Raw genomic sequence first — 26,431 nt, forward strand, 5'->3', positions numbered from 1 at the left:
TGGCAAACACCATGGCTGCGGCTGCTGAATCCACCCTATCCAATGCTGCTTGGAAAGAGATTTAGCAGCCAGCTTACCTTCCTCCAAAAGAGCTTGAAACTTCTGCCTCACCAGCTCTAGCAGTTTGTCCATGACACTATTCCACAAGGAGAAATCATACTTGATAGCAAAGTGCTTGCTGGTTCAAGATATGAAAATGCAGGCCAGCACTAGACTAAACCTTTCTATCGAAAAAATCAAGACTTTTTGCTTCTTTTGAATTGGGGTTGATGCGAGCTGACCCAAGCTTTCCCTCTTTTTCACTGTCAACAAAAACCAACAAGCCAGGGGAGGAAGAGTATAAAAATGCTCAAGACATGAGAAGGAATGTGGTGCCTCCCTTTGGCTCTGTTGGCAGCAGAAATGAAGGGTCTGCCGTAGTACATTTGTGGGCTTCAGTGTGGCCTCATTTACAGACAAATGGGAAGGTATGGCCTATGCCAGTTTGTCTACCTGTCTATAGAAGGAATCTTGTACTAAGTTCACTTGATAGTCCAAAGAGGAAGCCAGGTCTTGGTATGTCCTGTAGTCATCTTGCATAGGAGAGGGCACCCCAGATGTCAACCTCTCACATGGTGATGAGTTGGAGGCTTCCACTGGTAGTTGAGGAGTCGTCTCGAACTCCTGTCGCAGGAGGCTTTGGCAATCAAGTTTGGCCTTGCTCAGTACTGAAATTGGTAATGGAAGCAACTTTTTGAGTCTCTTCTCAAGAGCTATGGCAATGTCTGCTTGGGGATCTGAAGGGAGGAAGAACTAATGAGGACCTGAGGTGGGAGGAAACCCCCAGCAGTTCCAATAATGCCACTAGTAGGCCATGGGGCCCCAACTCCTACCAACTCATTATTCTGAGTCTTTGGACCAGTGTGAACCCTCCGATTCTTACCATAAGTGCAGTCCTCAATGAAAGTGAATGATTCCTTCTATCCAAGAATGAAGGGCACAGGAGCCTATTTCTGACTCCAAGAAAGAGCCCAAGTCTCCCGAACACAGCAGCACCCACTTTGTAGTGAGGTCTGGCACTGAGTCTCCAGGGACTTAGGCACCATGAAGAGCATGCCTGGCTTGCCTCTTGACAGTGGCAGGCAAGACATTGGGTTGAGTGAAGCAGGCCATGGTACCAGGGGATGCAGCACACTTGCAGGCTGCATATCCACTGGCCCCGAGTGACTCCTGCACCGCTGGGGAATCGAACTAAAAGGCACAAGAAATCTTGCATCACAGTGTAAGCCTCCAGTATTCTTGGCATGAAGAGGGTCCCGATGCTGCTTTTGTTGCATCAGAAGGGTTGGTACCAAGGGTCGTGGCAGTGGTTGGCCTCAATGACACCAACCTTGGAGCAGGAGACCATGACCCTGCCTGAGGTTATTGGCACCAGGAAGTGCCTCCTCTCTGAGGACCCACACTTCCCTGTCTGCTTACTGGAGACCTCAACCTTTTGGAGAATGAGTCCTCTTCAAAACACCCTGATGATGTTTCTTTCTTGGCACAGGGGAAGGAAAGAGGCTCCAGGATTTAGTAATGTCTGGAGGAACACTCCTTACTCAAATCGATGTACTTAGTATTGACACTAAACAGGAATGCTCTGAAGTTGGATGCAGGGCAGCCTCCATGATAAAGTGATGAAGCCTCGTCTCTTTATCTTTCTTGATTCTGGGCTTAAAGTTTCTGGAGATCTGGCACCTGTCCCAGATGTAACCACACTGAGGCACTTTAAACATGAGAATGGCTGTCACTTACCAGCATGGATTTCCTGCAGCTGGTGCAAGCAATGCTTAAAGCCCAGAGACTGAGGCATTTCCCCAGTACTGGGCATCACGAGCGGGAACACACATCTATTAACTATACTATGAAAACTAGAACACATTACAAAAATGAGTACCAACTATATACAAAAAACCAATTTTCCTGAAGGGGGGACGGAGGGGGAAAATTGCAGAAGCTAAAATGCTCTGATTACCAACCACTGCCAGTAAGAAGGGACTGAGGGAGGTAGGGGAGTGGCTCCACCCTTTATACCATTGCAGAGAAGCATGAGGCAGCAAAGGGGGCATGTGCTGACCTAATGGGTACCACTAAGGGAAAAATCTCTCACACTGGTGCAGTGGGTGTGCACACACCTGAAGTGAAGTGAAATGAAATGGACTTGGGCAATCACTCAAAGAGTCTGTGGATTAAGTCCCAGTTGCAATAAGGATTTGCAATATGAATTTCCCAGAATTAGCACTAAGATAAGCAGTTTGAACATGCATAAACTTTACCTGGGAGTTCTGATTTGGTTAGCACAGTAGTAAATAGAACAGAATAATAATTACAACTCTAAGGAAGTTTTATTTTCAGGGTGCTCTACTGGAATTAATTTTGGAGCAGGCATGGGTCAAAAATATTCACTTGCATTCATGCACATGGTGGACTTGTAACTGGAAACTAGATAAGTGAAATAGTTGTGCTACAGAGAGACTCAAGCAATCAACCTTATATTTAGGTCTGCCTGATAGATGAAGAGAAAACGTGGTATGTGAAAGGAACAAATTACATCTATATGCAAACTCTTTCTACATTTAGAAACTTTGTCATGCATAGAAAATAGAAACCTCATAAAAATTGTGCAGTCTTCAGAGCTGGTAGATGAACGTGATGTCATATTTAAAAGAAAATTAAAATATAAGTAAAAGGTTTATTTGACAGTAACTATTCATCTTTGGCATTTCCTTCAGATGTCTCAACATTATGGAAAAGACAAATAAAAAACCACTTGATATATTTCCAGCTGTTCAGACAGATGTGTAGAGGTACAGTTGTCTGCTCAGAATGCTAATGATACTATTTGTATTCCCAGTAACAGTGAGCTAGATAGCTACCCTTAAATTATGTTGCATTAAAAGCATTGTAACAGATTGTAAATAAAATCTATATTTTCAATGGCCAATGTCCCAATTCCCAATCAAATCCTACTCCCACATTTTCTCTCTAATTGTTCTTGAGAACTGACCATTGTACTTCGCTCCTCCCCTAACGAATCTCTATATGCAAACCAATAGACTAATAGAATCAATACTGTTCACCTGTTGTTTGTATGTGTAGGTCTGACATGTTTCGCACTAATGCTTGATAGGAAGACTGTACCTCAGTTATTCAAACAGTTTCAGAACCACTTTCCAATGTCATTGATACAGTCAGGGTTTTTTAAAACAAATATTAAATTACTAATTTACATCAGAACATGGAGTGAAGATTTTACTTAGTTCATATGTATTTTAGGGCCAGTTTTTGCTGCACCTTATTCATGCTGCATAGTAATTTGCTCCTCAAGTAGCCCCGCTAAAATCAAAAGCATATGGATTGGTCAATGAGAATAAGGGCTGCAAAATCTGGAGCTAATGATTTGTACCCTAGTACCTCTGGCACAACTGCATTTAATACTTGCACTTGGGAACTGAAGAATGACTAATTTCAAAATGAGTTTTCAACACCTGTACTGCACACAGGCTCCCCAAAGCTCAGATCTGCAGGATCATACCCAAAGCTGGATATATATTTGTTACCTCTTGAGAATAAAGTCAACGTTTAGGTTGTAAAAATTTTGCTTCATTTTCTCAGGCTGCTGTCTGTGAATGAAGTGAGCGAGCGAAAGATATCTACTTTGCAATCAATTCAATTTTTCTCTCTTTTCGATGAGTTTGTACTCCATAGATGAGAGTTTTTTAAAAAATAAAAACAAGTAGATCTTTGGTTTATCTTTAAAAAGTGCCTCAAAACATAACAAAAATTCATTTTAATTTTGATACATATTAAAACATCTTAGTCAGTTTTGCCTGACAGCATAACATGACAGAAATGCACAAGACTTTAAACATGCTTTAAAATGACATTCAGCAAAGTATTTAAAATTTAATAAATAGCATACAGTCACACACAAATACGTTTTTCATACTGAATCATTAAGCCTACTCAAAACAGACTGGCAAAGAATAAATAAGACAGTAGTTGACAATTTTTTTTTGTTTTTGTTTTTAAAAGATGTAGATTCCTGCTATCACACTAGTTGCCACACTTACTTGCTTATCACAAAATTGGTAACTATAAACAATTTTTTTTCACTGATCTGTTTTGCTCCAACTTGTAATATTACAAAAAGAAAATTTAAATGGATATACTGAAGGGGATTTATTTTTTTTTGAACAACCAGTCTGAAACCAAGTAAACCAAATTTTTTTTTTTAAATACAATGAATAAATAGGGATTTAGTAAAGGAAATTCAATTGTAACAAAATGCAACTCCCCAAGAGGAGAGCCAAGGAAATATATAGCAATTTCAGTATTAGAGAATAAAGTGATAGTGCTTGTACACTAAGCTCATTAGAGACCTCAATATGATTTTAGTGCAAATCCCTTGAATCCAAATAAGTTTTATACCTATATTACTAGGGAAAGATCTATTACCAGTTGGAACATATCCTGTTTAGTATTTGTACCTATATCAGGCATTCTTAAGAATGCATATTGTAACATCTTCAGCTATTTGATTTTTTGTCCTCAAACTGAGATAATGAATGACCTGGGATTTTATAGCCTACTTAGTTGTACCATATTGGATTGCAATTTATTAAAATGTTGGATTCCAATGTTGTAAAGACTATAAAAGGGCTTTTGCCAGCAGTTTACCTAATTAAACCTAAATTTCAATACATCACTGTATTTTGAACTTTTGAAAGACAAGTGTTATAGTGAAAGTCTCTCCCTTTGAAAAAGTTCACATGATGTAATTCAAGAATATTTAGACAAAATGTTACATAAACCTCAAAAGGAAAAATACACATTTTTACATTAACAATCCTTATCAGCATTTAGTATATTAAGTTACAAGTAAGTTGGCAATAATACAATGCATTCAATTTCCAAAGGAAAAATTCTGTACAAATTAACCTGTTAATATGGGGTAAACAAACAGGCAGTCAATAAGTCTTGAGTAGCCATGTTTCTATTGTAAACTACAGTACCAGGAAAAACTTATTTGAAACTAACTGGATGAACATTGGTTACTTAAAGAGCAATTCATTTATACTGGATAGATTTATTCTGAGTCATTAAAATGTTCACTTTAGTAGTCCAGAGTTACCCAGTATAACAAATGTTTATTCAACCACACAGGCAAAAACATGTTACTCACATGATTTTGCCCTGGACTTTTTAAAACTAGAATCTAGTTTTCTTAACTACAAAGTACAAAACAATGACTGATATTGCTCCAACTTGTATACAATTTCCCCTATTCAATCCGTACCTAACAAAGTAACAATGCCTCATCATCACTAGTTTCATTTTTCAGTGCTGCTTCTAAGCAAGTGTCGGGTATCTGGGCAGTGTGTACAATACCGCAGCGCTCACATGGGCCATCTCGTTTACATGACCTTACTCCATGATGCATTGCACTGTAAGGCTGCCTAAGCCCTTGTCCTTGATCTGAGGAGACATCAAGGAGGGGTCTTGAACAGTCATTAATATCAAAGTCTGATGCTACATCAGAAACTGGAATTAACATTTCAACATCATCATCTTCATCTCTTCCACTAACACTATGATCAAGCTGTCTCAAAGGACTTTGGTTCTGATTTACTGAGCTTGATCTCCCTAAAGTAAAGCGTACCCAACGTAATCCTTGAGTCATACGACTTAGTGCACTGGTGAGCTGGTGTCGTGCTGGACTTGCACATGGAGGTTCTACACTTGTCATTTCTCTTCCATTATCTGTATTACTGCCACCGGTATTCTGAGCTGGGGAACTGCCACCTGCTCCTACTGTGGCTTCTATTGCTGTTGCAGGTGGAATTTTTTGAGGCAAAGTGGCAGCAACACCACCCACTGCTCCTGCTGTGTCTCTTCTTTCATTTTCTGTGTCTGTGTCATCAGATTCAACTGAAAATAGACTTCTGTGAGTATTATTTCTTTCAGCTTCTCTGCTAGTACTCTGACTGGCAACAACATCATCTCCATCAGCTGAGACTACTGCCAGTGATCCAGAATGACGGGACCGTGCAAAATTAAAAATTCGATTCCAAATGTTACTTGACCTGCCAGCAATCGGAAGTCTGATTGAGGTAAATCCAAGCTGAGATCGCACCGCTAGTCTCAGGTTTTCCAAAACTGAAGCCTGAAAAAAAGAGAGACACAAAATTAGTCACTGAGAGCTGATAATGTGCCAGAAAAGGAGGATGATACAGCTCCTGCCCAAAGGAGCACAAAACATAAATGAGAGATGTTAGCATACAGGCTTGTTTGTCAGCCTGAGATAGAATTTTGGGTTTGACTTTTTGGTACTTTTATATCTTATACTAATATGTATAAAGAACAATGAACAAAGACACTGTGTTGCATTTCCCACAACCAGGTGACGCTTTTCATACAGTGGACAGAATTAAGGGATAGAGCAGTTAAAATGTTATTGGGCCTGGTGGGAATGCAATATATGAGCACACACTTGACAAGTGCCTCAACTCCTTATCTCAAAGGCAACCAGTCAGGGGGGGCGAGGGGGGTAAACACTAAAAGACCAGAGAAATACCTGCCCCTGACCGGAGCACAATCTCACTCTTTACACCTCCCATGGGGTACAAAAGGGGTGGGATGGAGAACCCCACTCACAACCCTCCAGAACAGAACATGATAAATTATAAAGGGATGTGACTAGGGGCATGCATTGCAGGTACAGTAACTCCTCACTTAAAGTTGGATAACTGCTCTTTACAGCAACCCAACCCAACAGCAGGTATGCGAGTTAATGGGGTAAAATTATGTAACGAGACTACGTGGGGATGTCCATTGTCTCCTTTACTTTTTGCACCAGCCATGGTGCTTTTTGCAGATGATAAAGAACAATAAATCTATCACAGGAATAAAACTTGAATGAATACAGCAGAAAATAGCTTTATAGGCAGATTATATATTCTACCAAAAACAAATATTTCCCTAAAATTAATATCTAAAGAAGCCCAGGACTTTGAGAAAGTCTGGATTTAAAAGTAAATTATGCCAAATCTGAAATGCTAGCTATATGTTTGCCAGACTCTGAAAAGTCATTCCTACAGAAAGCATTTGGGTACAAATGGGCAACAAACTCTATAAGATACCTAGGAATCCAAAAGTCAAACTATCTAGAAGAGCTCTATGATTTAAATGTCAAAGCACTACTTCAGCATATCAAATATGATCTGGAGTACCAGGGACAGTACACAATTTCTGATTGGCAAGAACAGCCACAGTCAAAATTAACATTTTGCCAAGGATATCTTTCTTGCTTCAAAATCTTCCTGCCTGGCTAATCGTGAGTGAACAGGTACTTATACCCTTTGAATGGCACAAAATATTTCCTCTCCACCTCTTTAGCTGTGGGTTGTAGAGAGACGGGTGCTTGCCACAACGCTTTAGTAGCATTGTGCATGGCCTTAATGAGGTGCCAAGTCACCCCCAAGTGACCTTTAAGCACCAAAACGTCGACCCAGGGTTTGGACTCCTTCAATACCTCCTCCACCTGCATGCCCAAATTTTCAGCCACTCTTCTGATTAACTCCTGGTGGGCTCTCTTGTCCATGAACGGCAACATGGTAGATATGCCCGCCACCACTTCATCCGGGGAGGATGAGGAAGATGCCCATGGGGGCTCTGGGTTTTCCCGACCCTCTGGCTCGCAGGGATCCCCTTGCGCTGAAACACCCTGCATGGTGCTTCGGTCTCGGTGCCTGCCTGCGTGCCAATCTCCTGTCCCCAGAGAGGTTCCCGGGCTACAGATGTTGAAGATGGAGGGGCCAGTGCCTCTAAAAGCACTGACAAGGATCTGGCCCCTGGCCCCAGTGGTAGGCCCACTGGGTCCAGAAGGGCCACTGAGCCAGTGCCTGACACTGTGGTGGCCATGACTTCGTAGGCAATGGCTGCCCCTCCTCTTGTCTAGAGGGGTGCTAGCTTCACCTAGAGGCAAATGACTCCACCTCCGAGTTCCATGAGGACTCCATCTGGAGCGGTGCTGAAGTGAGGGTGAGCAGTGCCGCATCATCACTGGCTTGCCCCTGGAGGGCACGGTACCTCTTTGCAATGCTGATGCTGATGGTGGCGCCAGAGCCTGCACACAGGATTGTGCCGTCATTGCTACGAGGTCCCTAGCCGCCTCAGAAGGTGTCCAGTGTGGAGAGAAGGTCAAAGTCCTCCTCCTGAGGCACCTGCACTGAGAAGTCCACTAGAACCAGACTCGACAGACTTCCCAGTGAGGCCAGAGTCGATGGTGTCAGCTGAGTCGGAGCGGAACGAGGGTGTCCTGGCACGTGACGCACCTCAATGGTGCTTCCTCATTTCACTGCTCTAGTGGGAGAGCAACCTCTGTTGGTCGTCTTCCTTTCGTGCGGCACCAGTGAATGGGGGCACTCGCACTGGAGGTCATCTTTGGTGCCAGGGAGTAGCAATGCTGTGGATCCTTGGAGTCAGAGTCCTTGGTATCATGGCTTCTCTTACCAAGGCCAGTGTACTCATCATTGAAGTGCTAGACACATGGTCAGATGTCACCTGTGGTGCCTAGGGACGAAGGGCTGACTCCATGTGGAGCAATTTTAGCCTAAAGTCCCAATCCTTTTTAGTTCTTTGGTGGAAGCTGTCATAAACAGATAGCTAAGGGTTAACGTCTTTTTCACCTGGAAAGAAGTAATCTGAAACACCTGACCAGAGGACCAATCAGGAAACAAGACTTTTTCAGGTCTGGGTGGAGGGAAATTTGTGTGCGAGTCCTTTGTTCTGGTCTTGTGCCTGTCTCTCTCTCGGCTAGGGGAGGATTTCTGTCTCTTGCTTTCCAGTCTTCTGTTTCCCAGTTGTAAGTACAAAAGATCAGATAGTGATTTATATGTTTTTTTGTATTTTACATGTGTGTAGTTGCTGGAATGTTTTGAATTGTATTCTTTTTAAATAAGGCTGTTTATTCATATTTCTTTTAAGCAATTGACCCTGTATTTGTCACCTTAATACAGAGAGATCATTTTTATGTATTTTTCTTTTTCTTTTTAAGACCTGTTGGAGTTTTTCTTTAGTGGGGAACTCCAGGGGATGAGTCTGTGCTCACCAGGGAATTGGTGGGAGGAAGAAGTCAGGGGGAAATCTGTGTGTATTAGATTTACTAGCCTGACTTTGCATTCCCTCTGGGTGAAGGAGGGGGGTGGGGGAGAGATTGGCTCTCTCTCCTTGAGTTTCCAGGACTGGAAATAGAGGGGGTGGAGTCCCTCTGTTTAGATTCACAGAGCTTGCTTCTGTGTATCTCTCCAGGAACACCTGGAGGGGGGAAGGGAAAAGGTTTATTTTCCTTTGTTGTGAGACAAGGGATTTGGGTCGTGGGGTCCCCACGGAAGGTTTTTAGGGGGACCAGAGTGCCCCAAAACACTCTAATTTTTTGGGTGGTGGCAGCTTTACCAGGTCCAAGCTGGTAACTAAGCTTGGAGGTTTTCATGCTAACCCCCATATTTTAGATGCTAAGGTCCAAATCTGGGACTAGGTTATAACATGGTGGGAGCAGTGGGATAGATAGAATCCAGAAGCCAGTAGGAATATTATATTTTTCTTTTCTCTGCTAGGGGCTTTTTAGCAGAGAGAAACAGTTTGGTTTTAAAAGGGAACCAGAGAGAATTTTTTTTTCTGCTCTCTCTGGCAGTTGTGGTTGCATATTAAGCAAGAAACCATTAAGGAGCTATTACGGGTCCTTTGTCACACAATAGCACTCCCATTAGGAGGCAATTACCAGCACTATACACATGCAAATAAAGTGGTTTTTCTGGTTTACTTTACATTGAAAAGATTAGCTAGAGGAAGAAAGGGAAAAAGGCACTGTTGCTAGGCAGACCCCAGGAGGCAACAGAGAACCTGCAGTTCAGACAACAAACACCAGAGGACACCCCAACACAAGAAAACAGGAACCATGACTTCTAAGGCAAAAATGGAAGTCGAGGCACAAATAAAAGATGCAGAGCACAAGCGAGATATGGAAAAAAATACAGGAACTAGAAATAAAACAAAAAGAGATGGAGCTAAGAGAAAGAGAAAGAGAGGCGGCCCACAGAAGAGAACAAGATGACAGAGGCAGCTTACAAAAGAGAGCAAGCAGCCAAAGATGCAGACCACCAGAAACAGCTGGAACTCCAGAGGGAAGCCCACCGACAGGCCATGGAATTAGAAAAGGCTAAGCAAAACACAGCCAACCCTAACAACCCTGCGCCAATGATTGTTCCACAGCACAGGAAACTTCCCACCTACAAGGCAGGTGATAACACCGAGGCCTTCTTGGAAAATTTTGAAAGAGCCTGTCTTGGGTACCGCATCTCTGAAGACCAGTACATGGTAGAATTGAGGCCACAGCTCAGTGGACCTTTAGCAGAGGTGGCAGCTGAAATGCCTAAGGAGAACATGAACGACTATAAACTTTTTCAAACCAAGGCCAGATACAGAATGGGGATAATGCCGGATCATGCCCGTCGGCGTTTCAGAACCCAAAAGTGGAAACCAGATGTGTCATTTCCCAAACACGCCTACTACATTGGGAAAAATTATGAGGCCTGGATATCAGGACACTATGTTAAATCCTTGGAAGAACTGCACCTCCTCATACAAATGGAGCAGTTCTTGGATGGTGTTCCTGAGGACATAACACGGTACATACAAGATGGAAACCCAAAAATCTCACCGAGGCGGGGGAGATTCGAGCCAGATGGATGGAAGTGGCAGAAAGCAAGAAAGCTACTGTCAAGGGGAACGAATACCCTAGGGGGCACACCGACCATAAACCCTACAACCGAGGGCAGCCAAAAACCCCACCTACAACCCAAGTAAAGCCCCAGACACACTATTCTTCCACCTCACCAGTCTCCAGTAACTCACCTCGACCCAGTGACCCATCAGATGGAAGATGCTTTAAGTGTAATGAACTGGGACATATCAAAGCCAACTGCCCAAAGACCACCAACCGAGTGCAGTTCATTACACCACCATCACACCAAAGATCCCCAGGCCCAGATGCCTCTCAAATACCCTTGGAGCGAAGGGAAAATTTGAGAGTGGGCGGAAAGAAGGTTACTGCCTGGAGAGACACGGGGGCACAAGTGTTAGCTATCCACCAATCCTTCATAGAACCCAAATTCATCAACCCAAAGGCCCAAGTGACAATTTACCCCTTCATGTCACAAGCTGTAGACTTGCCTGCAGCTGAACTGCCTGTCCAGTACAAAGGCTGGTCAGGAATGTGGACTTTTGCAGTCTATGACAATTATCCTATCCCCATGCTACTGGGGGAAGACTTGGCCAACCAGGTGAAGTGGGCCAAGCGAGTGGGAATGGTTACACGTAGCCAAACCAGGCAAGCTTCCAGACCCATTCCTGTTCCTGAGCCGTCCACAGACGCCCCGTCTATGTTACCAAAAACCCAGACAGAGGTAGTGGACCCGGATTCCATGCCAACCACTTAAACAGCTACAGCACCTCCAGTCCCAGGCCCGGAACTGGAACAGCAACCAGCACCAGCAATTGCAACCACATCTTCAAACTCAACGCCAGAGGGCACCAGCGAGCCAAAACTGGCAGAAGCAACAAACAGCCATACCCAAAAGGCTCAGCCAGAGCCTAAAATACCCTCAGGTGCACCAGCGAAGAGCGGTTCACCAGCAACGGAAACAACCCCATCACCTGCACTTCTCAGTCTGACTGGCTTCCCACTAACACTTTAAACAGGTGTCCTGTGGGTCCTCCCTTTGGCATAGGCTTCAGACAGGACCCACATGGCTTGAACCTTTGAGGCCACGGTTGAAACCCCCAACTGAAACTTAACTAACCAAGAACTACCTCAAACTAACTACGTTTTTAACTATTTGCAGAAACAGTAGAAAAAGAGTCTCCACTAGGGGAATCGCTTGCCATAGCAAGAGCTGCTCCACCGACTGTCACTGGTGGTAAGAAAGAACTGAAGAGATGGTGGGTCAGCAGGGACCTATATACATTGCCATGAAGGCATGACCCCTGAGGGCTTCACAGCTGATCTGAAGGGCACCACTAGGGAAAAAACCTTTTGATGACTGTGCATGCGGCACGGGCATACCTACTTGGACTCGACATGAGCAAGCACTCAAATAACCACCCTAATTCTGACTTTTCCCAATCTCCAAGTGATTGACTTTTCAACCTTAATGTTCTTTGTATGGAATATATACACAACATCTACCACCGCACCTACCAGTTGTAACTTTTACTATTGCGAGATATAAACATTCCTTTAAAAAAATTCCTTTAAAAAAATTAACTTATTCGCAAAATGATTCAGTTACGTGCTGTCACCATCTCTTACAATGGAGAGTTGTCCAATATTTAAAAGTAATTGTGGTACAAAAATATTAATGAGGCTGAAGAAAGTAATAAACCTTAAAACCCATAACATGCAGTTGGAAAGCAAAGTTTGTAAAAATTTAAATTGGATGGTCTTCTATTTGGGGATAATCAGAAACACTTTACCTGGTTTGGTGAACAAACAGGAAAATCTTCAACTGGTGGAATTAAGCCTTGAGCAATTAACTGTCCATACGATGGAGGAGCTTCTCTTCTTAACAACTCAGCCTCAACCCTTGACAACTGTGTTTCAAATGATCTTTCAAGAAGAATAAAAAGTTATATAGTACATAAACAGATAGCATGTGTTCAAAGATAGGGGTTAGACCAAGGGTGGGCAAACTTTTTTGGCCTGAGGGCCACAACTGGATGGGGAAATTGCATGCAGGGCCATGAATGTAGGGCTGGGGTAGGGAATTGGGGTGCAGGAAGGAATGTAGCGTGTGGGAGTGGCAGGGCTGGCTCCAGAGTTTTTGCCGCCCCAAGCGGCTGGGAGGGGCGAGGGGAAGAGGCCATGATCATGATCAGTTGCAGATCCACCATGCCGCTTTCTTCTTCGGCGGCAATTCGGTAGCAGGTCCTTCCCTCCGAGAGGGACCCACCGCCAAATTGCCACCAAAGAGCCCGACATGCCACCCCTTCCCCTTGGCTGCCCCAAGCACCTGCTTGTTGAGCTGGTGCCTCGATCTGGCCCTGGGGAGGGGCTCAGGGCAGGGGGTTGGGGTACAGGAGACGTTCAGGGTGCAGGCTCCAGCCCAGCGCCGCTTACCTGGAGCTGTGCTGGAGTGGCAGTGGCGCGCAGCGAGGCTAAGATGTGCTCCCTGCCTGCCCTGGCTCCTTGGTGGGGGAGAGGAGGAGGGGAAAGAGGCAGAAGACTCTGCATGCTGTCCTCCTCTGTAAGTACCTCCCTCGAAGCTCCCATTGGAAGCGGTTTTCTGTTCCTGGCCAATGGGAGCTGCGGAGGGCAATGCCTGGAGGCAGCGCATGGAGCCCTCTTCCTCACTTCCCCAAGGGCCACAAGGACGTGGTGCTGGCCACTTCCAGAAGCGTCACAAGACCTGCGCCGCCACGGGTGGTGGCAATCCCATGGGCTGGATCCAAAGCCCCGAGGGGCCGGATCTAGCCCGTGGGCCGTAGTTTGCCCACCCCTGGGTTAGACCATATCAAGATTCATGTTATTTATGGTGGCAGAATTTTAAATTCAGTTTGATTACATGACCACACATGATTACAGTGCTACTCTCAGTATAGGACTGGTGACAAACAGCATTCTAATTCATATTAAAATAAAGACAATTAAACACACTAGTCAGTGAGAAGTAGACACACTAAGAAAAAGAAGAGTGAGAAACCCTGGCACTGGACAGTCCAAAACAGAACAAGCAGCACACACAGAAATGCTGCCAGTCAATCATGGCAACAATAGTTAATTTTAATTTCCTTCAGAATGAGACCACAGCCTGAAAATTAGCACCTTTTCATTTTTTTCTATTGGGCAACTAAATTTGATGTTTTAGCTGCTCACAAGCAAATGATCAAAATTATTCTTTCCCATCATCCCCACCATCACTGCCAATAAGAACTTCAAAAATATAGGAGGGAAGAACACCTTTAGAAGTTACACAATACTAATATGACCATTCTTATTGATATATGCTTACGTTAAATTGTTTACTGTGTACATTATATAATTACAATACTTTATCTTAACTTTGGGAACATGTGCTACTTACCTTCGTTCAAACATCCTCAGTGAGTACAGCTTACAAGTACATCCCAGTGCAATGACAAGCAGCAATCCACAGATAAGGCTCCCAATGACAGCAGCTGTTATTACTCTGGTGGGTACAATGACCGGGCAATTCTCTTCATCGCTACCATCACCACAGTCATCTTGAGAATCACATACCCAGCTCTCAAATACACAGCGATTATTTTTACAGTGAAAATTTCCAGGTTGGCAAAAGAAGCAATTCTTCTCATCTGAGCCATTAGGGCAATGATTCTGATAGTTGCAGCGATCTGAACGAGGATAGCAAACACCATTTCGAGAGCAGGGAAACTCTTCTTTTTGGCACATGCTACAATTGGTTTCATCCCTTCCATTTGGGCAATGCCAATAGCCATCACAGCGCTGTTGCTCTGTGTAGCAACCCCAGTTTCCACCACATGGAATTTCCCATGGCAAACAGAAGCCATCTACTTGATATGTAGCATTAAATCCTCTTGCGGCATTTACTTTGTCAGCACAAAAATGCACTCTCATCTGCCCAGAAGAAGAAACAACTGTAAGGGGTGCATGAGAGTCAAATGCAGTTAACACACGCAAAAGCTTGCGTGGATTTTCCTCTAATCCATCATATATTTTGACATAGTCTCCATAACCAGCACCATCAAGTTTAAAGTCAGTGAAGCGCAAAATTACTTTGCGATGATCACCAGTGTCTATTAGCCAGGTGCAGTTGCTTCCAGGAGGATAAAAGTCTGGGTAATTGGGAGAATTGAAAGTACCATAAAAATATTTTAACCATTGCCCGCATGTTGGCACATCACAGTCTACTTCATCTCCTAAGTCAAGACAATCAATGTTTCCATCACATTTTAAAGATTCTGGAAGGCAAGTGTAAACTTTGGTGAAGCGAGAAAGACATTGAAACTGATTGTAAGCACAAGGTTGAAAGGAAGAAGCTGTTGGAGGATTAGCTATGGCACAGATTTCTTCATCAGAGTTGTCTCCACATTCATCCATGTTATTACATTTCCAAGTTTCTGGAATGCATTTTCCATTAGCACAATGAAACTGGTTACAATCGCATCTTGGTTCATCAGATTTTCCTGAAAACACACATTTTACAATTTGTAAATATAGGTAACTTCTATTAGACTCCAGTACTTTCCGGTCATCATTGCATATTAATTATAAATACCATGTGGTTAAAGAGTACTTTATAACTATTTAGGTCTCCGTAAATCATTGCAACCCCAAATACATCCAAATACAATACAGTATTTTAAACAGAAAATTCTGCCAATATGACAGCTTGAGCTGGATTCTCAGCTTCTGTAAATCAACGGAGCTCCATTGAAGTCAGAGCCATGACAATTTATAACAGAAGAAAATCTGCCCCCCTTGTCTGCACAGAGATACACAAAATTAGATAACGAGGGTTAGATAAAAATCAATTCCCTCTCCCACCCAAACCACAAGATCATCATGCCCCAGTAACTTTTAGGGAACAAGCTCTTTTTCACTAGAGCAGCAGGCTCCACTCCCCCTTCACAGCATGTTGCATTCTTCCCAACTCCTGCTCTGCAACCAGGAATCCACAGGAAGGAGGAGGAGCTGAGAGCCATTATACCCCTCATCAACCCCCTCACAGGACCAAGAGGAACACACTCTCTTTGGCTGCTCCTGCTCTTCTCCTGCCTACCCTCAAACAGATAGGAAAGCAGAGTCCAGCAGCAGGCAGGCAGAACAGAAAACAAAAATATATAGCCAGGAAGCTGGAGATAGCAAGGGGTGAGCCTGATACCTGACAGGTATGCCTAGATCTTGATAGCTTCAGGAGATACTAAAACCAGCATCAAGTTATTTAATACTGTATTCAGCATTAAGACCTATCCTGAGAGCCACATACTGTACTGGCCACTACCGTCTTCCAGAGCCATCTTTAGTTGCAATACCACTTCTCATCAAGGATTAATTTATTAAGAATCCACCTATACTCCGCTGTAAAGCATGGTTTGAGAACACTTATAATCTGGGTTCTGCAATCAGGTTGGGACAAAAACATTAGAACCATATTTAAGGAAATGTGAACAGGTTAAAAAAAAAAAGTTTTTGCCAAACCGTGTTATAAGCTATGTTAGTTGGATCTGAAAGAACTCAAATGTGAAATCGTGGAACTACTAACCATGGTTTGTAATCTGTCCTTTAAATCAGCTTCTGTACCCAATGACTGGAAGATAACTAAAGTAACATCAATATTTAAAAAGGGCTCAAGAGGTGATCCTGGCAATTACAGACCAGTAAGTCTAACATCAGTACCAGATCAACAACCAAATTAGTTGAAACGATAATAAAGAATAAAATGGTCAGACACACAGAACAATATAAATTGTTGGGCAAAAGTCAACTTGGTTTCTGTAAAGGGAAATCATGTCTTACTAATCCATTAGAGTTCTCTGAAGGAGTCAAACAAACGTGTGAACAAGGGGGATCCAGTGGATATAGTGTACTTAGATTTCCAGAAAGCCTTTGACAAGGTCCCTCACCAAAAGCTCTTATATAAAATTATGTTGTCATGGGCTAAGAGGAAAAATCCTTTCATGGACTGAGAACTAGTTAAAAAGACATAGAACGAAGGGTAGGAATAAATGGTAAATTCTCAGAATGGAGAGGGGTAACTAGTGGTGTTCCCCAAAGGTCAGTCCTAGGACCAATCCTATCTAACTTATTCATAAATGATCTGAGAAAGGAGTAAACAGTGAGGTGGCAAAGCGTGCAGATGATACTAAACTGCTCAAGATAGTTAAGACCAAAGCAGACTGAGACCTCCAAGAAGATCTCACAAAACTAAGTGATTGGGCAACAAAATGGCAAATGAAATTTAATGTGGATAAATGTAAAGTCATGCACATTAGAAAAAATAACCCCAATTATACATACAATATGATGGGGGATAATTTAGGTACAACGAATCAGAAAAGATCTTGGAGTCATCATGGATAGTTCTCTGAAAACATCCACGCAGTGTGCAGCGGCAGTCAAAAATGCGAATAGGATGTTAGGAATCATTAAAAAAAGGGATAGAGAATAAGATGGAGAATATCTTATTGCCCTTGTATAAATCCATGATACGCCCACATCTTGAATACTGCATACAGATGTGGTCTCCTCATCTCAAAAAAGATATGCCAGCAATAGAAAATGTTCAGAGAAGTGCAACTAAAATGATTAGAGGTTTGGAACGGCAGAGATTAAGATGGAGAAAAATTTTCTCTTGCCACAGAGGGCAGACGAGACAATGGGTCAAACTACAGCATAGCAGATTTAGATTAAATTTTAGGGAAAAAACTTCTTAACAGTAAGAACAGTAGGACAATGGAACAAACTGTCTAGGGAGGTCATGGACTCTCCTTCACTGGAGGTTTAAAAAAAGGTTGGATAGCCATCTGTCTTGGATGGTCCAGACAATGAAACCTGCATCTTGGTCAGGGGCTACATTAGATGACCCTTACAGCCCCTTCTAGCCCTATGGGTTTATGACTCTATGATACACAGACAGAACTGAGAGGGGAGTAGCAGACATGAACCGAAAAATATAAGAGACGGGGGCTATGACAGTGCTCTTCGGTCTAGCAGACAAATGTATAAGAAACCATTACCCACCTTTCTATAACTGTTGTTCTTAGAGACGTGTTGCACACATCCATTCCACTCTAAGTGTGCAAATGCCTTGTGCACAGATGTCAGAATGTTTTTTTCCCTCAGTGGTACCTGTAGGGACAGCTTGAGAGCCCTGTGTTGCCACGAGCCACTGCATGCTGATATAAGAGGCAGATCCACCCGTCGACTCTCCCCCTCACTCACTGCAGTTCTTTTGTACTGGACACACTCTGATAAAGAGGGGAAGGCTGGCAAGTCATGGAATGGATATGTGCAATGTATCTTAATGAACTACAGTTATGGTAAGATAGGTAACCATTTCTTTTTTGAGTGATGGCACGTCAGTTCCACTGTAGGTGACTCAACTATACAGCTACAGAGGGGGGTTTGGAGTCCATCTGAACAGTGATTGTAAAATCACCTGTCTGAAGCTGGCAACGTCTTTGAACTGCCAGCTAATAGTGTAATGAAAAGTGAAGATTTTGGCTGAAGACCAATTTGCTGTTTTACCAATATCTGCAATTGGTACTCAAACCAGGAAAGCTGCAGAAGCTGCTGGTGCTCTAGTGGAATGCACCAGTACTTTAGCTGCTGGGGTCATGTTAGTTGGTAGCATAAAGGAATGCAGGAAGAGATCCAGATCATTCTCTAGTAAAAAACTGTATTGCCCTTAACTCTGTCCACAACTGTGACAAACAGCAGCGTAGAAGTCTGGAATTATTTAGTACATTCTAGGTAGAAAGCTAATGCTCTTTTCACATTGAATGGGTGAAGCCTTTCTTCACGCATATGTGATGGGGTTTTGGAAAAAATGTGGGCAAACAGATGAGACACTTCTGTAAGGATTTTTGGGTGCAGCCTGAGATAAACCTTATCCTTATTAAAGGAGAGCAAGTCACAAGGGCTTCAAAGGAGGGTCCCACTAGACTTGCCAGGACTTAGCTGAGACCCATAGGAGGGATGGGGTGCCATACCTGAGGTTATAATCTGGCCAGGCCCTTCAGGAATTGAGTAAAATGTGGTTGGAGAAAAGGGACTTATTAGCCACCCATATACAGAAAGCTGAGATAGCAGTCAAATGCACTCTTACAGAACTAACTGATTCTGTTTTAGATCTAGAAGACAGTCCAGCACAACACGAAGGGATGCTTGCTGAGAAGATACACCTTTCTCATGAGACCAAATGGAGAAGCACTTATATTTAGCTAGGTAAGTGATCCTAGTTGAAGGTTTTCCACTATTTAGAAGAACCTCTGACATTCTGTGAGCAAAACCTTTCAAAGGCCATCAGTCAAAAGATCCATGCTGTGAGATGGAAAGCGTGGAGGCTAGAGTGCAGAATGTGGCTGTCGTCTCGGGAAATTATGTCTGGATCCAACGGGAGGGATAGGAGGTGGCTCTATCAACAGTGTCAGTAGGGGTGAGTACTAATACTGACAAGGCCACACTGGTGCTATAAAGATGAGATAAGCATGATTCTTTTTTTTTTTTTTTTTTTTATTAATGAATACTACTCTGAAGAGCAAAGAATTGAAGGGAAGGTATATAGAAGGCAATTCTCCCAAGACAGGATAAAGGCATCTACTAGGGAGCCTGGGCTGAGACTACCACTTTGGGAATCCACCCGAAGTTGGAAGATGGCCCATGCTATGTCTGGGCATAATGACCATTTGTGTTGATCAGTGAAAGATCAGCTCAGTTGATCTGACATTGTATTCTGTTTCCCCAGAAGGTAAGTACACCGCTACCTCAATATAACACAACCCGATATAACAGGAATTTGGATATAATGTGGTAAAGCAATGCTCCGGTGGGGCGGGGCTGCGCACTCCGGCGGATCAAAGTTCAATATAACGCGGTTTCACCTATAACACAGTAAGATTTTTTGGCTCCCGAGGACCGTGTTATATCGGGGTAGAGATGTAGCTTTAAGCTGAATTGAGTGGGCTACAGAAGAGTCCTGACAGAGTTAGTCTGATCGCGCTCCTCTTTGCCTGTTTAGGTAAAACATGGTCGCTGAGTTGTCTATCAGAATCAATAGATTTTTTCCCCACTACGTGGGGGAGGAAGATTGAGTAGTGTAACCCTAAGTATTAATCTGCTGGTCTGTATAAATATATCTTTCTTATAAATTTGACTATTAGATGTAATAGGCTTATAGATTTATATTAAAAATAAGTTTGGCTATAATGCAAAAGACCTACCTACAGAACAAAACCCTGTACGTTAAGCTAATGCGAAGTGAACACATTTTGCGACTCTTACCCAGAAGAGTAAAATTAGACAAAAACACCCACAAAGATGTCTAGAGACTTTTGCCTGAATCAATAACAATGAAGGGTGGAAAAAGGGGATTTTTGCCCACAAATCTACAAGTACACCACAAATGCGTACATACCTGACATCCATACGCACATAATACTAGCCTATGGGGTAAGTGTACCCTAACATTTCTGTGGAGGAAGGATGAAAATTGGGCATAAGAGGAAGGATTTTCAACCAATGCCCTATAAAAAGGCAAGGCAGCTCGCCATTAAAAGGCAATCTACTCCTGTCTACTCTTCATTGCCTCCACCTTCAACTATGTATCGATGCTACCCATCTACGACGACTATTAACTATTAATAGGCCTGTCATAAACAGATAGCTAAGGGTTAATGTCTCTTTTACCTGTAAAGGGTTAAGAAGTTCACCTAGCCTAGCTGACACCTGACCAGGGGAACCAATGGGGGTGGGGGGGACAGGAAGTTTCAAAAGGAATGAGGGAAGTTCCCTTTGTCTTGGTCAGTTTCAGTTTTGGCCGGAGTGGAAAAGATCAAGGTACCAGCTTCTTATCAGAGTAGTGAGTATTAGAAACGAATAAATAGGTTTATATTTATTTTCTTTGGTGACTTTGTCTGTATGCAAATAGAGGAATAATCAAATTGGGGATTCTTTTGTGTACTAAGTTTTTGCTCAGGGGAACATCCTCTGTGTTTTGAATTTGTTGTCTGTGAGAGTAGCTGGTATGCTAATCTCTCCCAAAGGACTTAAAAAGTAATACCAATTTTTTTATTTATTTAAGTACATCAGAAGCAGGAAGCCTGCTAAACAACCAGTGGGGCCATGGACGATTGAGATGCTAAAGGAGAACTTAAAGACAATAATGCCACTGTGGAGAAACTAAATGAGTTCTTTGCATCGGTCATTCACGGTTGAGGATGTGAGGGAGATTCCCAAATACAAGCCATTCTTTTTAGGTGACAAATTTGAGGAACTATCCCAGATTGAGGTGTCATTACAGGTGTTTTGGAACAAATTGATAAATTAAACAATAATAAATCACCAGGACTAGATGGTATTCACCCAAGAGTTCTGAAGGAACTCAAATGTGAAATTGCAGAAATACTAAAACTGTGGTTTGGTAGCCCATAATTTATATCAGCTTCTGTACCAAAATGACTGGAGGACAGCTAATGTGATGTGAATTTTTTAAAAAGGGCTCCAGAGGAGACTCTGGCAATTACAGGCCAGTAAGCCTGACTTCAGAACTGGGAAAAATGGTTGAAACTATAATAAAGAACAAAACTGTCAGACACGTAGGTAAACATAATTTGTTGAGGAATAGTCAACATGGTTTCTGTAAAGGGAAATCATGCCTCACCCAATCTATAAAATTCTTTGAGGGGATCAACAAGCATGTGGACAAGGGAGATCCAGTGGATATAGTGTATTTAGATTTTGAGAAAACCTTTGACAAAGTCCCTCACCTAATGCTCGTAAGCAAAGTAAGCAGTCATGGGATAAGAGGGAATGTTCTCTCATGGATTGATAACTGGTTAAAAGATAGGAATAAAGGGTCAGTTTTCAGAATGGAGAGAGGTAAATAGTGGTGTCCCCCTGAGGTCTGTACTGGGACCAGTCTTATTCAACATATTCATAAATGATCTGGAAAAGGGGTAAACAGTGAGGTGGAAAAATTTGCAGATGATACAAAACTACTGAAGATAGTAAAGTCCCAGGTAGACTGCAAAGAGCTACAAAAAGAACTCTCAAAACTGGGTGACTGGACAACAAAATGGCAGATGAGAAGTCTGAAGGAATGTCCAATATAGTGAATGCTTACGGGATGAGGGTAGGTTTAGAAGATAAAATAAAAAAGAGCAAGTAAAAAATCACTTAGAAAAAGTTAGATGCCTGATGAAATTTAATGTTGATAAAAGAAAAAGTAATGCACATTGAAAAACATAACCCTAACTCTATATATAAAAATGATGGGGTCTAAATTAGCTGTTACCACCCAAGAAAGATCTTGGAGTCATTGTGGATAGTTCTCTGAAAACATCCATTCAATGCGCAGCAGCAGTTAAAAAAGCTAACAGAATGCTGAGCATCATCAAGGAATAGATAGATAAGACAGAAAATATATTACACTCTATATAAATCCAAGGTACACCCACATCTTGAATATTGCGTGCAGATGTAGTTGCCCCATCTCAAAAAAGATGGGAATTAGAAAAGGTTCAGAAAAGGGCAACAAAAATAATTAGGGGTATGGAATGGCTGCTGTATGAGGAGAGATTAATAAGACTGGGACTTTCAGCTTGGAAAAGAGACGATTAAGGGCAGATATGATAAAAGTCTATAAAATCATGAATGGTGTAGAGAAAGTAAACAACACAAGAACTAGGGGCCACCAAATGAAATTAATAGACAGCAGATTTAAAACAAACATAACGAGATATTTTTTCATACAACTCACAGTCAACCTATGGAATTCCTTCCCAGAGGATGTTGTGAAGCACAAGACTAATAGGGTTCAAAAAAGAACTAGGAAAGTCCATGGAGGATAGGTCCATCAATGGCTATTAGCCAGGATGGGCAGGAATGATGTCCCTAGCCTGTTTGCCAGAAGCTGGGATGGGCGACAGGGGATGGATCACTTGATGATTACCTGTTCTGTTCATTCCCTCTGGGTTAACCTGTCATTGGCCACTTTCAGAATAAAGAATACTGGGCTAGATGGACCTTCTGTCTGACCCAGTATGGCTGTTCTTATGTTCTTAATAAAGTTTGCAACCAAACAAGTCTAGCCTTTTTGAGTCCTTGATTTTAGGGGTGGAGGCTTGTCATCTGTCTTTCCCACTTGTTGGCAGCCGCCATCACAAAAGAACCCGGGAAGGGATTAGTGTAAAAATACTTATACCCGTTAGAGAGGATGAAGTCTCTCCTCTCAGCTTGCTTTGCTGTGGGAGTCAGGGAAGAGAGTGTCTGCCAAAGAATCTTGACTGGGTCCACAACTTCCTTGTTGACTGGCAGAGGTGACCAACACTAGGATGTCTACCAACTTGTGAACTCTCACATACCTCTTCTGCCTGGATGCCAAGAACTGAGGCCACTCATTGGGAGGTCTTGGTGGTCCTCGTGGTCTTCTGGAGGCGGTGACTCTCCCACTCAGTCAATAGCTTCATCTGGTGAAGAAGAGGATGCAACTAGCAACTGAGGTGGCAGAAAGTTCATAATCTGTGATGGAGAATCTACTCGACAAGGGGCTGGTTGGCCAGGGTCCATCACAGTACTGGCCACTGGAGAGTGATGTTCTTAGTACCTGGTCCCTATCTCAACATCAGGTACTGGGGAATGACGTTTCTGGTGCCATCATGTCTGATGCGCTCCCTATGAGTGTCAAGATAAGGTCCTGGCTGCAGGACAGACATCCCATGGAGCCCAGGGTGGCCACTAGTAAGGACCTGGGACCCATCCCTGTCTGGGCCATTGCCCCTTCAAAAAAGGCCACTGTTGGTGTTGCAGCATTGTCCATGATCCTGATGACTTTAAAGGAGGGTAAGCGCTGTGTCCCAGCCTTGGATGAGGAATCAGAGGCTTCTGATGATGGAGGCTCTGATACAAGTGGTACTACTGGAAATGGTGGTACTGGAGAAACCATGGGAGGTATCCCTTTTGATAAAATTGCTTTGAGAAGAGATCTGAGTAGCAGTACTATGGGTTCTCTGTGAGGTGAGTAGGAATCAGTTGGACAGTTTCACATGCGAACTAGTACTAAGAGGCTAAGCAAGACTCTTGCAGATATATACGTATAACACCCCAGACTGCTTGCCCCTCAAACATTTCTCTGGGACTGGCACAGGCTCCAAAGGCGGCAAACCCCTCTTAGGTGAGGCTTCTGGAGAAGTTCTGAGCCTAACCCTGAGTAGAGTCCTCACCTCTGTCTTAAATCAGTACAGAGGTAGAGGAATGAGACACTGAGCCACAGGAAGTTCTGGGTCTCTTCTTTTGTACTGGAGAACTACGAGCCTGGTGGAGCATGCCATACCACTGCTGAAGTACTTGAAGCACTCTCTCAATGTGATGTCTTGGCTGGGGGGAGCATCGAAGTGCTGCTTCCGTAGGCAAGCACTTAAGCCTCACTGCTCTATCCTTTTTTAAATGGGGTTTGATGCCCTTGCCAATGTGACACTTGTCACTAACGTGGGCCACACCCAAGCACTTCTAAGCAAATGAGGACTACTGACTGGCACAGGCTTTGAATGTGTCCCACAGGACTTAAATCCTAGAGAACGAGGCATCATTCCAGTACTGAGCCTGGTACCAAAAGGAAAGAATTGGTCCCAAAAAACACGAACAAAAAGCTGGCATTAACTTACTTGAAAACTAACAAACAATTAATTTCAACTATTTACAATGAGTGAGGGATGCACCTGAGTAAACAGGTCTGAGACTGTTCCAACAATTGTTACTGGAGATATCAAGGCACTGAGGAGGGTTGGGAGCAGCACGCAGTGTTGTGCAGCGATAGGGGTGACACACGAGTCACCCCGACAGGCACTACTGAAGTAAGCTTTTCTGAAAGAATTACTCTAACACCATGTCATCGTATAAAACGTAAGTCAGATGATAGCCTCTCTTGCCCTTCTTTTAAAGCCAGAGAGCAACCTGGCAATCTACTCTCTGTCCTGCTACCAGCTTCCCTTTCTCTCCAATGGGAAAAGTGGCAGCTCAAGAATTGCTCTCCAGGTTGGGCAAGGAGTCCTGTCTATTACCTACTGATGTAGGAGCAGGATTTTATAATGTCCCATAAGAATTAATGTATGATTTGATTTCATCCTGTCAGCCACCCTTTCTGAATAGCAGAAAGGAATGACAGACCAGAACAATTCTGACTGATTATGGTCATCTTTTTGTTTTAGGATAAGTTGTAATGTCTACTATGGTTTCCTGTATGTATTACAAATTAGGCACTCTCGTTAAATATACATTTCTTTGTTTTAAGACTTTAGTAAGTAAGAGACAAGGTCTTGTATTGTATCTATGTTAAGGAGATTACAGGAATGTTGAGGGTCTGAAGCCCCAATGTGAATTGTTTTAGTTATAAGATTTAGCAAGGCTTGATTTACAATGTATTCTGCTAAATATACAATACTGCTGTCCGTATACTTTTTAAGATTTCTGTAAAAGATTGTTTGTGCGAATGATGAATGGATGCATCAGGAAAAGATAAGGTGTGAAAGCCATCACAAATGTCCAGATGGTCAAGAAAAAGTGAGAGACTTGGAAAGACCAGGAGACAATTAGAAAATATCCATTGTATCCAATGCTAAACATGTTAGCAGCACTGACAACCTCAGAGGTGAGGCAGGCACCACGGAAGGCGAGACAACAAATAGAAGATAACAATGGGAAGCTTGACAACCATCAAATGATAACACCACTTAAGGAGTAATGATTACAGGATGACATTGCAAAATGCATGGACTCAACTGGGAATTTACAACTATAAAGCTGGGGTGTTTTGCCATGGAACTCTGGGTTCAGTCCTGAAAAAGCCTCGGAGCATCGGATCACGACAAGAGCTCAGCTCCACAGTCATGCTCAATCTAACTGGCTATTAGATTGACTCGAGCCACAACAGACTGGTAACTATAAACATCACTGCAGGAATGTGAGTGTGACTGAAAAGCATATACTAACGGTTGTATTTTCAATAAATGCTGTGTATTTGCCTCTCTCTATAAAGATCCTGTGTGCTTTGTATGAATGTAACACTGAGGATTACCTAATAGGTCATATGCACAGAGAATAATTTATCAGAAAGAGATTAAAGTGTGCATTTTCGCATGCACAATTGTTAACCTAGTACCGAGTTTGGAGATGGACTAAGTACTCAATTGTACCAAGTCTGAAATTCATATTTACAGCCATTTCAGATACCCAGTTTTAAATGTTTTTATTTTGTATCTAACAAGTACTTCCTTCCTCTTCCCACAGACACTTAAGCAACACAAACAAGTGAAACAATTTACTTATACTAAAAGTACTCAATTTTGAGGTTGAGAATTTCATTTAAAAAAAAAAAAAGATGGGTAGCTAAACAGGCTGTTTTATAATGGAGCTCTTTTCAACCTCATTCACTTTGTTCATTACCATAAACTCTAGGTCTGCAGTTATATTTTAAAGTTTCCCAACCTACTCAAATACTTCAGGCAATGTATATTTCTCTTCCATCACAATGCACCATTACTTGAGTGTATAAGATACCATATTTATTATGCTGCTGAAAGGAAACTGTGCAGGTTAGGGGGGGGAGACACAGCTCAGTGGTTTGAGCATTGGCCT

At 42.7% G+C, this 26,431-nt stretch overlaps 1 protein-coding gene across 3 annotated transcripts in view; it reads right to left on the reverse strand.

Annotated features, from left to right (window-relative positions):
- Positions 1-3,796: 3,796 nt before the first annotated feature.
- The window catches only part of LRP12 (LDL receptor related protein 12), a 76,656-nt gene continuing 54,021 nt past the window's right edge, over positions 3,797-26,431 (reverse strand). For all 3 annotated transcript variants that reach the window (XM_030553690.1, XM_030553689.1, XM_030553691.1), the window contains 3 exons: positions 14,163-15,264; positions 12,556-12,688; positions 3,797-6,187 (listed from right to left, as the gene is read on the reverse strand). In XM_030553690.1, coding sequence (XP_030409550.1) covers positions 5,321-6,187; positions 12,556-12,688; positions 14,163-15,264 — 2,102 coding nt within the window. In that variant the 3' untranslated portion in view covers positions 3,797-5,320. The remainder of the gene's footprint in view (positions 6,188-12,555; positions 12,689-14,162; positions 15,265-26,431) is intronic.

The sequence above is a fragment of the Gopherus evgoodei genome, chromosome 2, assembly GCF_007399415.2.
Source record: "Gopherus evgoodei ecotype Sinaloan lineage chromosome 2, rGopEvg1_v1.p, whole genome shotgun sequence".
Taxonomy (NCBI): Eukaryota; Metazoa; Chordata; order Testudines; family Testudinidae; genus Gopherus; species Gopherus evgoodei.